The sequence below is a fragment of the Oryctolagus cuniculus genome, chromosome 3, assembly GCF_051225735.1.
Source record: "Oryctolagus cuniculus isolate XC-2025 breed Fujian yellow rabbit chromosome 3, ASM5122573v1, whole genome shotgun sequence".
In the NCBI taxonomy this organism is placed as follows: Eukaryota; Metazoa; Chordata; class Mammalia; order Lagomorpha; family Leporidae; genus Oryctolagus; species Oryctolagus cuniculus.
In genome coordinates, this window is record NC_142869.1 from 13,453,290 (window position 1) to 13,472,243 (window position 18,954).

General features: G+C 38.9%; 1 protein-coding gene across 2 annotated transcripts in view; it reads right to left on the reverse strand.

Annotated features, from left to right (window-relative positions):
• NYAP2 (neuronal tyrosine-phosphorylated phosphoinositide-3-kinase adaptor 2) overlaps positions 1 to 18,954 on the reverse strand; it is a 346,323-nt gene that overhangs the window by 79,325 nt on the left and 248,044 nt on the right. For both annotated transcript variants that reach the window (XM_089328956.1, XM_002712507.6), the window contains one exon: positions 12,441 to 12,544. In XM_089328956.1, the coding sequence (XP_089185082.1) occupies positions 12,441 to 12,544 (104 nt within the window). The remainder of the gene's footprint in view (positions 1 to 12,440; positions 12,545 to 18,954) is intronic.

The window sequence follows — 18,954 nt, forward strand, 5'->3', positions numbered from 1 at the left end:
AGTTAGAATGATTCTCATACAGAAATCAACAAATGATAAATGCTGGCAAGGATGTGGGGGGAAAGGTACCCTAATCTACTGTTGGTGGGAATGAAAACTAGTACAGCCATTGTGGAAGCCAGTATGCAGATACCATAGAAAGCTGAAAATAGATATACCATATGACTCAGCCATCCCACTCCCAGTAATATACCCAAAGGAAATGAAATCAGCATATAAAAGAGTTATCTATACCCCATGTTTATTAAAGTTCAATTCACAATAGCTAAGATATGGAATCAACCCAGATGTCCATCAACTGATGACTGGAAAAAGAAAATGTAGTAGAGACTGGCTCTGTGCTATAGTAGGTTAAGCCTCCACCTATGATGCAACATCCCATATGGGCACCAGTTCACATCCCAGCTGCTCCATTTCCAATCCAGCTCTCTGCTTATGGCCTGGGAAAACAATGGAAGTTGTCCCAGGTTCTTGTGCCCCTGTACCCATGTGGGAGACCTGGAAGAAACTCCTGGGTCCTGGCTTCAGATTAGCCCAGCTACAGCTATTGTGTCCATTTGGGGAGTGAAATAGTAGAGGAAAGGCCTCTGTGTCTGTAACTCTGCCTCTCATGTAAATAAATAAGCCTTTAAACAATGTGGCATATATACATTATAGAATACTACTCAGCTATAAAAAATAATGAAATCCAGTCTTTTGGACCAAAATGGGTGCAACTGGAAACCATTATACTTAGTGAAATAAGTCAATACTTGGAAGACAGATATCATATATTTCCCCTGATCTGTGGTAATGAATAGAGTACCAAAAAATGTACTACAGAGGAGTGAAATTGACATTTTGAGATTTGATGATTATTTACAGCTCTCGTCTCTACCCTTGAGGAACAGTTATTTTTTCTTCTTATAATTTCTTAAACTCTTTACTTACTGTAGGGTTAATCTTAAGACAATAAAGTAAACTGAAAGTAGATCATTGTAAATATTAAGAGAGGGAATAAGAGAGCAAAGAGGAGGAAGGGTGAGAGTATAGGTGGGAAGGAGAGCGGGATGGGAAGTATCACTATGTTCCTAAATCTGTATATATGAAAAACATGAAATCTGTTTGCCTTCAAATTTTTAAAGAAATAAAATGAGGGAAAAGAAAAACAGGTGGGTGTGTAGATGGGAATTAGGTATAGCAAGTAGATAGTACCAAGTGATAAATAATGAAGTCGAACAGGAAGGGTAGGCCCAGGTCATATTAGGTGTTTAAATTCATGCAAAGTAGTTTGTCTCCCAGTCTATAGGCAATGGGCAGCATGTACAGGACTTTGCATGGGTGATGCCAGCACATGATCACTCTCTTGTTGACAAAAAGAGTGAATCCATGGCTAAGTGGGTGAGAGAAGACCACAGTTGGGGAAATGGGTGAAAGATACTGAGCTGTTGTAAAATATGCATGATCATCTTGCAAAGTGTAGTTGGACTGAAGACAAGGAAACCCAAGTCATAAAGATGCTGGAGTGGCCCCAGTCTCCCTCCCTTTTGCTTTCCTGTCCAGTGCTTGTATTCCTTTCCCTAAAGCAGCATGCATTCTGTGAGGTGAGAGACAGTGCTTGACACTGCTTTGCTTAAAAAAAAAAAAAAATTCTAGAAACAATCCATGTTTTGAATATTGAATAATTGAATAAAGCATTTGCCTTTAGTCATTCTAGTTTGAAATATGCTTTAATATTCATTATCTTATTTCACATGTATGTAGAAATCAACATACTTGGAAATTCCACATGGCCATGAACCTGATCATCAGATGTACCCGCATCACTTCTCCAAGGGTTTCATTACTTAGATATATCAGACAAGTGACAGCTCAGACAGGGACCCTTCCTGCAATGCACCTTGAAAGATTAGCAATGCTGGCTGTTGGTTTCTGCTGAAATGCTTTTGTATCCCTTTCATATGCAAAGTCGATTGGGTTGGATAGGATTACTCTTGACACCTTTTGGTCCTTCAAATAATTTCCTCATTTTCTGAGAACTAAGTCATTAAACGTAGCATTCTAGATACCAAATACCATCCCTGTCAGAATAACTGACAACCAGGGATTATTAACTGGCTCTAGTGCAGCATTTACTTTAGAAAACAAGTGCTTTGAAGTGACAGTATAGTTGTTTTTCTCCCTTTAAATTGTCTATTCACAGGACTGCTGTGAAAGCCCAGAAACCAGTTAAATCTTGGTGAACACATTCTTTGTCTTTCCCATGTTGTTGCTTAAATCTACACCAGTACTCTAGAAGATGGTATTTATGTGTGCATGTGTGGGAATGGGTGTGTTTTCTTTCCAGAATGAGGAAAAAGTTAGGTGTTCACAGGCCTGTATATGTGTACAAACACACACAAATGTGTAACACGTACAATGGCATGGCGGATTTCTCACAATGTGAATATCTATGGTCTATGAGAATAATACAATCAGTAGCATTGAGCTTTCGTCCAAGAATGCATTCTAGCCCCATCTCACCCTTGGAGAGCTTCCTGTTTGGTAGCAACCTGCTTAGTTGAAATCCTAGTTGAACTTACACTTTCCTAGGAAATTTTTAACCTATGAAAATTCAAAGGCAAGACCTAGAAAGTCAAAGAGTGATTATTTCAATGGATGAATGAAGTGAAGGGGAGTGAATTTTAAGAAGAAATAAATTCAGATAGGTAGCTATACATGTATGTCAGGAAGTTCTGGCTTAGGATCTAAGACCACGTGGTAGTAAACATCATGTGTATATAGTCCCTTACTAACTGACAGACCGTTCAGGCAGCAGAGATTCTCCAGCCTCAGTTTATTCATCAGGGAAATGGGGGTTTTTATTACCTACTTCTTTAATATCCTGTGAAAATAAACTGGTAACGTTCTGATTACTATGCCAAGCATACAATAAACCCTCAACCAAAGTAACTTTAGGCTGGCGTCATGGCTCACTTGGCTAATCCTCCGCCTGCGGCTCCAGCACCCTGGGTTCTAGTCCCGGTTGCCCCTCTTCCAGGCCAGCTCTCTGTTATGGCCCGGGAGGGCAGTGGAGGATGGCCCAAGTGCTTGGGTCCCTGCACCTGCATGGGAGACCAAGAAGAATCACCCGGCTCCTGGCTTCAGATCAGCACAGTGCCAGCCATGACGGCCATTAGGGGAGTGAACCAATGGAAGGAAGACCTTTCTCTCTGTCTCTCTCTCACTGTCTATGACTCTACCTGTCAAATAAAAATAATAATAATAAAAAAGTTACTTTAGAAATTTCTTTCATTTAGGTTGATATGTTAAAATTCAAGGATAATGTGCATTTGCAGCACAGAATAAACAAACATGTGTTGGGTGGTGAGCCAGGAGGGAAAACTACAGATAGGTCATGCTTCTTGAGGGAGCCACTCACAGTGCAAGTGTACTTACGGCTTTGAGTAAAGAGTAATGCAACTCTGAGTCAGTATTAACATAGCATGAACACCCATGCCTACTGCATACAATTTCAGTTGGAAATAAATTGCCCCACTAGTTAGAGACACTACTCTTTGCAACAAAGGATCTTAAGCTCTGTATTTCAAACATGTTAATGACAAACCAAAATCATGAAGGAATTCTCCCATTTTGCTAGTTAAGCTTTTTCCGCTCTTTTTCTTTCCGTCTACCAAAAAGGTATAAAGATTCCCTTTCCTGGAGATTCAGGCTTAGGTTAAGGAAATCACAATACATGGAAAGTGGCAGGAATCTGAGTGAAAAGAGCTGCATCTATTCGTAAGTAATGCAGAGCACTCAGAGGTCACTGGCTCTCGTTCATTATTTCCCTCTCTAGAAAAATGTAAAAAAAGATCTGTGTGAAACTAGATGGCCTAAAATTGCAAGGCCAAAGTGATGGAAAAAGATACAGAATGAACTTCATAAAAATCTACCCTGGATTTCTAGAAACATTGTGCCTATTATCCCAAACATTGTTATCTTCTCTGTCTTAGGTGTTTTATTTGTTTTGGAGTACAAGTAACAATGTGTACTATAGGCACAAGGTGGCGCCATGAATCCAGCTAATATTTTGTTCCTTTGCCCAAACTGAGTCAGCCAGCCCCATCTAGAGGCAGATACTCATTTCAACAGTAAGATGAATACATTTTATAATGTGTATGCTTGTTCATATCTCAAAAAAAATTAAAAATTGGCCTGAGGGAGTTTTAAGTAAATGATGAAGTTGGCAAAAATTCATTCTGCGTGACTGACTATATCTTCTGTCCTGACCCTCACACATGAATGCTTCCTCTAAGGCCTTACTTAGCATTTCATTACAGTTCTTCATGCCTTAATTTAAATAGGAAAGTAATATTAGAGGGCATGTGAACTGGCATTTCTGAAATGATGCCTGTGGCTGATTTTTTTCAAAGCTTACACATGAGACCTACAAGGTGAGACATGACAGATACAGACTTCCTAATGCGTGGGAAATAACTGAGTAAATGTTTATTTGTGAGAGAAGGAACAATGAACATAACCAGATCTAGTGGTATACTGACCAAGGACAGGTGGCAGAAACCAGTCTTCCCCAGAGGCGTGCAATGAGGTTCACTTCTATAGAAAACTTGGAGCATGGCAGTAAAGCTGCCTAACAACATCTCCTTTCCATTATCCCCATGCACTCACAGTTCTCAGCAAGGGCAGTGGTCCTGGCATGGATGAAGCCATTCCCCCTATGCTCTCCCCCTCTGGAATACCACCAACTATAGTGACTCTCCTCAAATTTTTCCAGCAAAAGGAAAGTTGAAATTCTTAGAAGAAGGATAAGCAATTAGGGAGGGGAAAAAGAATCACCATTTTTGCAGCACATAAGGTCTGTCTGGGACTTTACACACGCATATGATTTCATTAATCCCAACAACAGCCACACAGGGCCCCCATTGACCCAGCAGAAGTTGAGCAAGGCTATCACGGCCACACAGCTGCTAAGAAGTGGAGTCAGGATCCCATTCATTTCTCATTTCTTCCAAATTCTGCCAAGTAGTTAAGGTTGTGGGCTCTGAAACTTCATAAGGACAAACCTAAGACATTGTATGTAACCTCACCTGGTCCTGCAGGATAGTAGGACCAACCAATTGGATAGGACTGCAGGTATCCCCTGGGCACAGTCCTATCACACAAGAAGCACCTCTGAGATGCCCACAGATGGGCAAGATTTTCATAATGCCAACTTCACCTGAGAAGCCAGAATGTCTTGTTCCTTCTGTGCTCTTAAAGAACTCTGCTTCATGGCTTCAGCTACTTGACACTTTACCCATAGTCTTGGTGGGTTAAGTTGACAACTCTAACCTCTGAAGCTGAAGTCAGTGACACTCACAGGGACTGGCACAACACTGAGATTCAGATAGTCCCAGAAGCCCAGAGGCCTTTGCTGCAAACCCTACCCATTTGTGGATTGATTCAAGACTTCTCAGGGAATACCATCCTATGATGCACTCTCTCCTACTCCAAGAGGATATAAGGCAAGATTATTGGAAGCTGGAATGCTTTTTTTTTGTTTTATTCAATTCAATAATATAGTTACTGAGAGATTATTCATGAGAACACTGGATGAACATTTTGCCACTTGAACAATATGAAAGTTAATAAACATTCAATAGCTAAGTAATAGGTCAAAATGGTCCAGCCCATACTGAAGTTGTTTGTAAAAGTGGTCTGACGTCTGGCCACCTGAATTCTTCACATACAGTGGAAATCAAACAGTTACAACATTTAATTTCCTATACTATTGGATTCATGGATTCAGCTATTTAAAGTGCATGATGAAACTTCTTTTTACATGCACTAATTAAAGCTCATTAAGAGTTCCACAATTGATGCCTATAACATTTTTATAAACCCATGAGACAAGACTATAGAGAGCACACAGATGATAATACTTTTTTATTTTTTTCACTTGCATTATTTTAATGCACTTATGCCATCATACACGGCAACAGATCAGTTTAGCCATTGGCATTCTTATCTTTTGCAAGAACTTATTCCACATTTCACAATGCTGGATCCAAACTCTTTGGTAAATACCATTATTACAACAGATCATCATAGTTTCTTTGCAACATAATCTTTTTCAACATAATGCTTTATTTTACAATTGGATGCTGGTACAGGTAAACACTTCTCAAGGTGTGCTGACATTGCATTGGGAGCTTAATGGGGATTTTCCAAGTCCCCCTATTGGGTTTCTCCACATTTGGAAGCATATGTCAGGTTGGCTTCAATGCCAATGGAAGCAAACTATGAGATCCATTTGTAAAATCTGTAGCACAGCCCAACAGAAGCTCTGTGGTAGTGAGAAGGAGGCTGTGGGTTTGTGAAGTGAGTTCAACTTTTGCTGGTTGCCTGTATGCCCTGTTCTGCTCTACTTCCATTCCCATCATATGATAAAACTGTAAGCACACAATCGAACCAACTGTGCAAATGTACAAAGGGGATGTAGAATGTTTTCTCAGTTCAAGCCACAGAAACAGAGGAATTGGAATATCACAGTCTCAAAAATAATAATAACAATTTTCTCAACACTTCAGCAACATATGGTAGAGAAAGTCCTCTTTGTCTCATTGAATCAGTGTGGTGTAGGCTCCATAACTATATCTTAGTGGTTCTCCCCTTCTCACTATAGTTTTTTTCCATCCACCACAGAAGCTTAGCCTGTGATGGGAAGCACTTAAAATATTCAGGCAAAAGAGAACAGGAAGTGTTGTAACAAACATCCTAAGTCAACAGCACATCGGGCTGAACTAGAGCTTACAGAACCAGGACAGAATCAGCCATTGTCACATCAATGGTAGCTGAGATTTCTGAAAAGACTTAAGGCTTCTCTGCCTTAAGTTTTGCTTGTACACTTCATTTTTGAGAGCAGTTTTAGGATCACAGAAAAATTGACAGGGAGGTTCAGATTTCCCCTACCCCCGCCTCGGGTTTTGTTTTTGTTTCCCTACTTTATTCTACTCAAGGCAAAGCCAAATGAGAACACGGCCTTTAAGGTAGTATGATTTGAAGACGAGGGTTGGCACTGAGTCGATGAAATTGGATTTCCTGTCTGTGTCTCTGCATTTCATATTTTAATGTAGGACTCTCTGATGTCTCTCCTAGTCCTAAGGCTTCCTCTTAGTCTCTTCTATGTACATTTTACGTGTCAAGGTCCTGACTGTATAGAAAGTCAAAAGAAATCCCAGAACTCACACAGACCCTGAGAAAGAACAGGGATTTTCTCAAAGATTTGCAAAGGCTGTCGACAAGTCAAAACATTCCTGTACTCTGGAAGTGCTAAGGACTAAGAAACAGGAGCAAAATCAGATTGTATGAGAAAGAAAAAAAAAAACTAAGGATATATATAAAGAGAATATGTATTGAGAGGGTGATGTTAAGTCAATAAGGGAACCATACTATACCAGAAAATGGCATAGCAATACATCTAAGCCCTTCACCTAATTCATCCCATATACTAACCACAAGTTCTTATTTATCTTCTTTTTTTTTAAGTTCATAGAAAATAGTTTTGACACCTTGGCATGTCCAGAAACACACTCTGAACACACATGAAGCTATAGATTCCTTGGCACATTCTTTCTCTCTCCAGCCTTTTTGGCTGGTGTGCTGGCATGAAGAGGGAGGGGTACAGTTCACAGGAAAAGACGACCAATTCTTCTCTCAAAACACTGGAGGGAACTCACCAAGCAGAAGGTGGATCAGAGGGCTACATCAAAACAAATGTTTTGATAAATAAAATAAATAATTTTGAAGGGGCTAGTTGAAAGTAAATGGTCTTAACTTGAATTGTGACCATAAGTATTCAAAAGTGACTGGGGGTGGTAGTTAGGAGGGCAGGCTGCAGTGAAAATGGTGATTAAGGCATCCATGGTCCATAGCAGAGTCCCTGGGTTTGAGTCTGAGCTCTTCCTTCTGACTCCAGCCTCCTAATGCATATCCTTGGGAGGCAGCAGATAATGGCTTAAGAAGTTATGTCCCTGCCACCTACCAGCATGGGAGACCTAGACCTAGGTTGAGTTTCTGGCTCCTGATATTACAGATATTTGGGAAGTGATCCAGCAGATGGGTCTGTTCTCTCTCTCTCTCTCTCTCTCTCTCTCTCTCTCCTTCCCTATGTTTCAAATGAATGGATTTCAAAAGGGCCTGGGCTGAGTGAGGCCTGTCCTAGGTAGTAAGGACACAGGTATCATTGCAGACAGGATCACAAAGCAAGAAATGATGACTCCAGAGGTCAAGGTCAAGGCACTGTATATAGGCTTCCAAGGAGATTCTGGTGTATCAATCATTGGAATATATGTCCAAAGGAAATTATCAATGGTCTTGTTTTCCTCCTCCCTCAAATAAATGAGGCAGATAATCCAGTTTACAAAAATAAACAAGCATCATAGAGAAGATGAGCTTTCAATACGTGGCTCAGTGCTAGCTATGTAATTCCTTGAAGTGACATAGGGATACACTATCTAAAAACATATGGTGTGTGTGTTTGTTTTGGGGGGTAGTTGATAGTGGGACTTTCATCTCCTTCCTTCCAAAAAACAAAGAATTCATTTTCTTGGGAACACCCATCTGAGGATATCTGCATTTCTGTTTGGAGACACATGCTGGCTGCTGCAGCCTTAAAGGAAAGCATGATTTTTATATTTTAAAGTCCATGCTCCAGTTGCTAGTCCTTCACCAACTACAGCAAGGCTATAGATGCCATCATCCCCACAGTGGTCACTGAACAGAGAGGTCTGCTCTTATCTGGAATGGGAGAATCACATGAACCTGTTCTCTGTGTCTAAAAGTTCTTGCTTGCTTTCCTTCTGAGCATATGGCTTCTACTCTATTACAGAAGGGAAAAAAGAGGAAATGGCAGGGTTGGCATTGTGGCAAAGCAGGTTAAAGCCCCGGCCTGTAGCCCTGGCATCTCCTATGGGCACTGGTGGGAGTCTACGCTGCTCCACTTCCCATCCAGCTCCTGCTGACATGCCTGGGAAAGCTGCAGAGGTTGGCCCAAGTCCTTGAGCCCCTGCACCCACATAGGAGACCCTAAGAAGGCTCCTGAATCCTGGCTTTGGATCTGCTCAGCTCTGGCAATTGCAGGCATTTGAGTGAACCAGCAGATGGAAGACCTTTCTCTCTCTCTGTCTCTACCTCTCCCTGTAACTCTGTAAATCTTAAAAAAAAAAAAAAAAAAGAGGAAGTGGTATGTGCTCTTTGCTCAATAGATGACTTCAATGCTTTACAATTACGAAAATAAATTAACTTTCTAATAAAAGGCACAGATATGCAGTCTGATTGCCAAAGATTTGCATTATGGCTAATGTTGAAACACACAGTTGCAGTGCAATAAAAGTCCAAGGAAATGCCTCAGATCACTCCATAGCTACTCTATATATCTAGGAAAAATTAAGAAAGAACAAAATCTGGTGAGTTTCAGAAAATAATACATATTCTGTAACAAAGTCTAAATGCTTTACAACTCATTCTTCTTTCTCCAGCTTCCTATTTTTCTTCTGGATTTTGAAATCCCGGTTAAATGAGTGTATGCCTTTCTGTTCATCATGTGTCTGCTGTAGTTAACTGAAGCTAGAGCAGATTGCAATGTCAAGTAAATGTTTATATTCAAATGTTGTTTATGTACAAACTCTGCTGGTGGGCCAGAATCTGCCTCATAATCTTCTGGGGTCAGTCAGTCACTGCTGACTCTAGGCTTCCATGGGTAGAAGTCAGTCACTTGGTGAATCTCAGCTGGAGTAATGTCCAGCATTTCCAGCTAACTTTACCTGCAACACTTTTTAAAAACTCCAATCATGACGTGAAGTCAAGACTGAGAAATCTCAAAAGGATAGACTGTCAACAACAATCTGAAGAGAAACACATTTCTGTGATGGGAGAGTAGTGTCCCATATTGTGGCTGAAGGGCACGGTCTTCCTCAATAGACTAGCATCACTGCAATTGTTTTTAGGTTTATTTTTTTCAGGGCAGAAGGGGAAGGGTGTGATTAAGTAGATCACATAGTTTTCCATGACTTTCTAGTAAAAAGCCTGTTAATCTTATGTTAAGAGTTTTGGGTTTTAGTAACACATGGGAATCCTGGTGTTGGAAAAACTGCTTCAAAAGTGACCAGGGTGATGACTTGTTTGATAAAGCTAGTGTTCCATATCCTGGTTGGTATATCAATATTCACCCTTAGATTCAATCGAGTTAAGTATCATTTACCATTGATTTGCATTCCTGAGCACAGAGAGGTGACATACTGAGATATCTCAGTAAAAATATATGGTTGAGGGTGTGAGAATTATGTGAAAAGGGGCACTGCAATAAGTATTTGATGATTTCAGTTGAGTACTGGGTCATAGGAATACAGAACAAGGTTGATTTCAGTTATACATATGCATATAGGAATAATATGTACTGCAGCTGCTCATAAGCCACAGAAGAGAGACCTGGCAGCCAGCTAGCTTCATTCTAACTCATAGCCCAGACAGCTCATGTATTATGATTTGGCTGTGCCAAAACTTCTGAAAATAGGAAAGGAAGTGAATAACATACAAGGAGTGTGAAGTGTTTTCTGATGTTGAAATATTTTGAAGAATGAAGAACATCCCATTAGATGAGCAGAGTTGATAGTGCAGATAATAATGTCCTTTGTTCAGGAAATTTCCCTAGTGACCCACTTCCATTGAGAATTGAAAGGTCTTAGGATGAAATAACTATAAAGACAAAACAAAACAACAACAAAAAAAAACACACACAAAACTTCTGTGGGATTCTGAGGGTGTGGTCACAGCAAGGATTGTATACCTGGAAGATTGATTATATTAATGCAAAACTCTACCAATTTCCTAAAATTCTCTTCTTTCTATATCCAGTGTTTTTCAGTTTTAGATATTTTTGCAGCAGCTTTAATCAGTGAAGGTGGCTTTTATCTTAGTGAGGCTGTGTTATTATTTATTCACCCAGTGTTTTATTGTTTCTATTTTATATCCAAAAGCTATTTAAGCTGGCTACATTTAGTTTTAAAGGCATTTAACATTTTAAATTAAGACACAAGAAAGGCTAAGTGACACTTCAGATATCTTTGAGAGAAGTCTTTCATTTCTTGTGTTTGTAGACACCTCAAAGACTCATAAATCAAAGCCTGTGCATATTTAAGCCAGAAAAGAATACCAAGAAGTAGAATGTCTCTCACTATCAAAAATGCAATTATTCTGCTTAGTTATGTTTTTTAGGGTAGCCTGACAATTAAAATAATTAATCAATATGAAATCTGTTAATTAACTAACAGGCAGTTCTGACAGAGGTTTCATCACTAGTTCTGTAATTTAGTATTTCAGAATAGTTTCATGAAGGCAAAGATTAAGGCTAAGGGAAGCAGAGAGAAATCACTCCAGGATGACATTATCCCATTTAACACCTATGATACTTAACAGCAACAACAATTAATCCTCCCAGATTAAGTCAATGGATTGAATTCCATTGGACAAGTTACAGAGAAGACATTTATGCGTAACGATCTTTCCCATACTGAATTTCCCATTCACAATCATGCACCCATATGAACATCACAGCAACATGTTTTACTGTAAAGGATTAAATGATATTTTAGCTTATGACTTTATTTCTGGTCTCTTTTCTCCAAGTGATTATAGAGATCTCATTTACCATGCATGAACACTTACATTCCCTTTCTGATAACACTTCTGGTATTGTTGGTGTAAGAGATTTATTTAAAAGTTGGCTTATTCATCTACAGTTTTGGGTAAATATCTGGCTTATCTGGTTAGGCAACTTGTCTCTATGGCCTAAGAAAGAAGAAAGACTAGCTGCCATATTCAATCCAAATGAATTGGCATATGAATATGCATAAGGACATCAATATTCAGAGTGTCTTACAACCATGCTCCAAGCTAAATAAAAATAAAAGTAAAACTGCCACAAATATTACAGTATAATAGGATAAAAGCTAAAAGTTATATACAAATTCATTGACAACATCTGCCCAAATGTTGTGGACAAAACATTTAAAAAGAAATTTACATAAAACAAAGTAGGTAAATTTATCAAATATTGATAAATTTTCAGAGACGGTATAAAAGTACACAAAACATGGAAGAGAGAAAAAATTTTAAAAATAACCACTAAGTCAATACATATAATACAAGTTTACTACATTTATATTACAGAATGATGGAAACCAGAGACAAAAACGATTTGATAACAGCAAACAAAGTTTCACCAGTCACAAGGAAGAAAAAGATTCCTTTTTGGATGAGAACACAGACTGCTAAAATTCCCCCCTCCCACCCATACACACATAGAGAAATAAAAGCAAATGCAAAAGTTGTCTACAGCAACACACGACAGACAGAGGTGGGAAGCATTTGGCATGTGGCATCACAGGAAGTCAATCACGATTGGCTAACGATGATGGTACCTGGCTCTGGTGCAGGTCACTGGCTTGCCTGAGAGGAGTTACTGATGGAGGAGGCACACCTGATGTGGACGCAGACCGGCCTAATTTGCAGCTCACTTTAGGTTCTGTGAATAAGGAGCAAAGATAAAATATTAGCCAAGCAGCATCTGCAATGATGAAATGGATTTTGGTCTGTTTTGTTTCGTTTTGTTTTGCTACAAGTTTTAGAACTGTACAAGATATTTATGATGTTTGTTAATAATTGGCAGATGATGAAACAAGTTCACCACAACTGAGTCTTAACAGGAGCCTATGGATACTTCGACTCCTGGAGAATAATGAACAAATCTCCAGATGCCAAGTCTCCTCATTCCTTTGCCCTTGCACCCCCTTTAAGATTGGTTTCTGTGGTGTAATTACTGGAGCAAGAATATCACATGAAGGGAAAAGGAAGCAACATGATTACTTTTGATGCTTTATGATTCAGTTTTGGTCCACAGGACTCATGCATCATAAAATATCTTACCAACCCTCTCCAAATCCACCCTTCCTTCTTTTCTTCCATGACTACTTTTATCATGTTTCACTGTAAGACATCCCTAACTAATATCTATTTGCTTCAAATTTAAAAGCTATTTTATAAGACCATTACATTATTTAATACCTACTGTGAGCCAGAACATTGACAGTAGTGACCAAAATCCATCATTGCCTGTGAAAGTTCAGTCTATCTAGGAACAGACATTAAATAACAAGTGATGTGCTTAGTGATGTCATTGCCAATGCGATGAACCCTCTTGGTGGGATTACAGATAGGGCAGTAGAAGAGCATTTATTGGAGGAACCAACATGCCTTGAAGGGACAGTTCTATGTTGTTTGTGGATGGTAAAACTTGCAAAGTTTATTTATTCTTTGTACCTTCAGCAAATACTTATCAAAGACCTGCCAAATGCAATGCACCACACAAGTTACAAAAGGATATGGACATAAGGAAGATAGCAATTGCCTTGCCTGTATTCAAATGAAATTATATTTTATCAGTGGACACAGATAATAAACCTAAAATTATTTGCTGAAAATTGGGCAATGTGTAGAAAGGAGAAGTACAAAGTACCCTGACATATTTATCAAGAGTATCCACTGTGTTCCAGAGAGTTAAGGAGGGCAAGACCCTAAGGAACCTGCAGTATTCAACACCTGCCAGTGGAGTTAAGTAGGTGACAAAAGCTGCAGAGGGAATGACTTTGGATCCACAGGAATATTTTAACCTACACAGAAGTCAAAAGAATTTCACAATCTAGTTTCATTCCTTTTATTCTTTATATGTCGTAAAGTAATAGAAATAATGAAATATCCTATTATGCAGAAGAGCAGAGAAGTACTGAGTTAATGGTAGGCAAAAAAGGAGAAAAAAAATTACAGGGAAAGTTCAGAGGAAAATGCCTGGCAATTAACAAGTATTTTTAGTGAATGTTGGCTGTCCCCTCCCCTGTACACACTCATGTACACACACACTTGAATATGTATTGCACAGATACTTTTAATCTTTGCTTCCACATTTCATGAAGTTGACTATATTCTCTCTCATGAATGTCTTCACCTCTTTTCTCTCTGTGTCCTTTTGGCCATATCTCTGTTGCCTCATCCTTTCTCTCTGCATTTGATCCCTTAGAAAACAGCATTCTTGTGGTGTTTAAACTAATCTTTTCCCTCTTGAATTACATATAGATTCCTGTAGCTCTGCCCTCTCCCTAGACTCTTCTTTGATTTTGAGCCCCAGTGTTTTCTGGACACAAGGCCATTCACAATTCTCATGATGAAAACCAAGTTATTGGTTCATTTCATTATTTTTGTGCCTATATTGTAATATAAAATTGTCATAACTTTGGCAAGTCTGAAAATAGGCATCTGTCTGTAAAGCAACCTAAGAGCTCTCCTCCTCCCAGAAAAATCATCAGCAGGAGTTTAACTATGAAGACATCCATTCTTATTTTATCTAAGGAAAAGAATCTTTTTTTTTTTTTTTGAAAACTCTATCCATGACATTCTAGAAGTAAAATTTGACATTGTGCGATTTCAGTGAAGATCAAATATAAAGAGTACAAGAAAAAACAAGCATGTAATACAATAATTGATTAAGAGAATGAGAAAGAAGAAGGAGGGGAGGGAGAAGGATGAGGGGGAGGAGTAACAGCAGCAGAGGATGAAGACGATGATGAGGAGGAGTAGAAGGAGGAGGAGTAATGGGAAGAAGAAAGAAAGAAAAGGAGGAAGGAGACACTCATTTTAACTCATTGGAGTCAACCATTATTAAGACATTATGATGAGATGATTCCTGGTCAGTCACTCACCACCATCATCAAACTTTTATTAAACGATGCATATTGGACAGGGTTATATTCATTAGTTCTCATTTTTTGCTCTTAATGGACACAAACTTTCATTGCTTTAGATTTTTTTAAGATAAGTACTTTTTATTTTTTGTTTACCGTGAATTGGATTTTGGTCCAGGATTGTGTTCCTCAATGTTGTTACATAGTAACCTTCAAAGCATCCCCTACTATTATGAGTACTGGATTTATCTGCCTTCATAAAGAGAAATGCCTGTTCTCAATCACTATCTTTGCACAGCTCCAGAGGACTGTATAGTTGTATGGCTATAGTGTTTCAAAGGTTCCATCACACATTGAAACAAACATTAAGATGCCCCTAAATCTTACAGTAAATGTAATATTTTTCTGCATATATTTTGAATAAATTTTTATATTTCTGCTTTAAAATGATTGGACTGTGAGTAACCCAGTTAATGATTATATAGGATTTCTGGACAATAATTACACATATTTTGGATTTTTTGGAGAATTGAACGATCTAGAGATTGTTTGGCATGGTATGAAATTCTTTTAATACTAAGCTTAAAATTAATTAAGTTGACCTCATGCCATATTTTGTGCTGTTTAAATTAAATATTCACTAATGTTTGTGTGGCTTTTTGTTTTTTAGAATTTTGTTGCCACATTTAAAAAATATACAGCATTTTCAAAGATTCTTGAGAAGTTCTGATCCTAGTCATTATGACTGTGGTGCTGAAAAGATTTGAAAAAATCTGAACATTGCTATCAGTGCTGCGTTCACCTTGTGACCATGGAGAAGCAAGGAAGGAGCAGGATTCACAAGTATATATTCTCTCTCTCCTCCAGCTTCTGCAGTGTTTTCCTCTCAGGAGGCAGCCAACACTTGCAAAGCTTTGAGAGACTTTCAATATCCTGTTCGCATTCAGTGAAATGGTAGCATTGCCTGAAGGATCAGATAATAAAACCACTGGTGCTGGTGCAACTGATAATTCTTCTTGAGAATACTGAAGTTCTGGTGAAAACTTAAATGGTAGAAAAACTGGTGGCGACTGGAGGGTAGATCATGACGCAGCAATTGACACAGAGAATTATAGGGGCTTTTGTACAGAACAGAAAGAGGAACACATACATGTCATGTTGGGAATACTGTAGTATTCCTCTATTCCTCCTCGTGCTCTGAAAAATATGGAGTTCCCTTATCTCCCACCTTCTTATGTAGAAAGTACATAAATGCTACTGCTTATTGCATGAGGATGCCCGAGATGCTGCGATGTACAGCTGGTTTCCTTCATGGCACCCAGTGCACTTTACTATTAACAAATTTTTAAATTTGACAGCTTCTTCCACAGTAATTTATATCTGAAATATCCTTAGGATTCTCATCACTTCAGTTGAATATGAAAATAAGTTTTTATTTTCAAAAATATGTTGCATGAAAAGCAAATTAAAGTATATGTGTACAAACCAACATTTTTTTTACTTAACAAGTAAAATATGCTCCTTAATTATCTCTAAAATCATTCAACAAGGAAAAGCCAAAGACATATGATGATTTTTCACATTGGGAACAACCGTATAACATCATGGAGATATCCTTTCACTTTGTGTTACAGCATCAAAAATGAAATAAATAAAAGCAACAAAACTTTTCAGCTCCTGATATTAGGAATGAGTGCATGACAGAAACAATTTGACATATGTTATATTTTACTTCTAAATAAGAAAAAGGGAATGCCAGGCTTGAATTCTGTTATTCCCCAACATGCTGATGTGAAAATCTCCTTCCAATAAATGAAAGTCAAGATCTGCCGTAACAGTAATGGCACTTTTTCATTTTTTTAAAGATTTATTTATTTACTTTAAAGAGTTACAGAGAGACAGGGAAGAGGCAGAGAGAGAAAGAGAGAACGAGCTTCCATCTGCTGGTTCATTTCCCAGAGGGGCACAATGGCCAGGTCTGGGCCAGGAGGAAGCCAGAAGCCAGGAGCTTCTTCTAGGTCTTCCACATGGGTTGTGGGATCCAAACACTTGTACCATTTCCCACTGCTTTTCCCAGGCCATTAGGAAGGAACTGGATCAGAAGTGGAGCATCTGGGACAAGAACCGGCACTTAATATGAGATGCCAGCATCCCAGGCCATGGCTTTCTCAACCATACCACAACACCGGCCCAGGCACTTTTTCTTTATAACACTGGTTTTTGTAGTTTATTAAAAAGTAAACATCTTGGGAGGAAAGTGTGACTATGTTTATAACTTTTATGATCCTAATTAATACGTTCTACTTCAAAAGCCATGTACTTTACTCTTTACCCTGAACCAACTGCCTACTATACACACATTAAGCAAAATATTAAGCTAGGAATAAGACTATTCTAAGATTTTACATGATCAAATTGTCCACGCCAGGGAATTCCATTCTGATCACCAATGATGGCTGTGCTTATTCATTTTACAGCACAATTTCTGGGGTCTCAAAGACCCTTGTGGGCGTGGGGCATAAGATCAAATCTATTTTCATAAAATTTCTAAGATACTAGGGGCCACTGCTGTTGTGCAATGGGTTAAACCTCAGCCCACAGCGTTGGCATCCCATATGGGTGCCAGTTGGAGTCCCGGTTGCTTCACTTCCTATCCAGCTCTCTTATGGCCTGGGAGAGCAGTAGAAGATGGCCCAGGTCCCTAGGCTCCTGCACCTGTGTGGGAGACCCGGAAGAAACTCCTGGCTCCTGGCTTCAGCCTGGCACAGCCTTTGCCACTGTAGCCATTTGGGCAGTGACCAGCGGATGGAAGATCTCTCTCTCTCTTTCTCTCTGTCTCTCCTTCTCTCTGTAACACTACCCTTCAAATAAATAAATAAATCTTTTTAAAAAAGATTCTAAGATATTATTTGCCTTTTCACTATGTTGACAATGTATTAAATGTCCAAAAGCAGTGCATAAGTCTGCTGTCACCTTAGCAGATACATACAAGCAGTAGCACCAAACACTGCTGATACTCACATATTTTCAATGACATTAGACTTAGATATTTGGCAAATATTTTCTTGAAAATGAATGAAGTGAGTCTAGTGCTTCAAGGAAGGCAATTGGCAGTATTTTTGATGATGACAAATGAACTTTCAAGCAAAACTTAAAATGTTGAAAACTTTGTATCTATCAGTGTGAGCTGGAAAGTATCCTAATCCTTAAAGGCTTCACTGATATTAATAAATGTGATATTTGATATTTATAATGAAATGCTTTAGCATATAGAAGATTCACACTATTCAACTAAATGATATTTTCTACACGTATGGTTTTATAAATCATGACGGCTAAAAGACTGCACTTTACAATTCAATATATACCATTTTTTTAAAATTTTATTATTTGAAAGACAGTGAGAGACACAGACTTTCCACCTGCTGATTCACTCCCCAAATGTCTGCAACAGCTGGATCTGGGCCAGGCCAAAGCCAGGAGCCAGGAACTATGGGTGGCAGGAATCCAAGCACTTGAGCCATTGCCTGCTGCCTCCCAGGGTGCACACTTGCAGGAAGTCAAAATCAGAAGCAGATCCTGGACTTGAACGCAGGCACTTTGATATGGTAAATGGGTGTTCCAAATGGTGTCAAAAGACACTGTACCAAATACAAACCCAAACCAATGAAGTTTAATACAAGAGAGTATGTATTTATAAACATGCTGCTAATGTTACAACTAGTCTTTAAGAAACCACTACTCACTGAGTTTTGGAAGAGTTTTAAGGAGAATATCCAAACTATAGGAAAAAGATAATCTAAAAATTACTGTTTTTTCAACTATACATTTGTGTAAGACCAGATTCCCATCATGTGCAATATCTCTCAGTAGACTGAGTTCAAAACAGATATGAGAATCTATATGTTGTTGTTGGACATGAAAGAGATTATTACAAATGTAAAACAAGCTCGTTCTGCATATTATTTTGTTATGCTTTTAGAAAATAAAGCTATTTTTCTTTAAGATGCCCTTTTCTTTAAAATGTGCTGGGGCTGGCACTGTGGTGCAGTGGGTTAAAGCCCTGGCCTGAAGCACCAGCATCCCATATGGACGCCGGTTCTGGTCCCAGTTGCTCCTCTTCCAATCCAGCTCTCTGCTGTGGCCAGGGAGTGCAGTGGAGGATGGCCCAAGTCCTTGGGCCCTGCACCCACATGGGAGA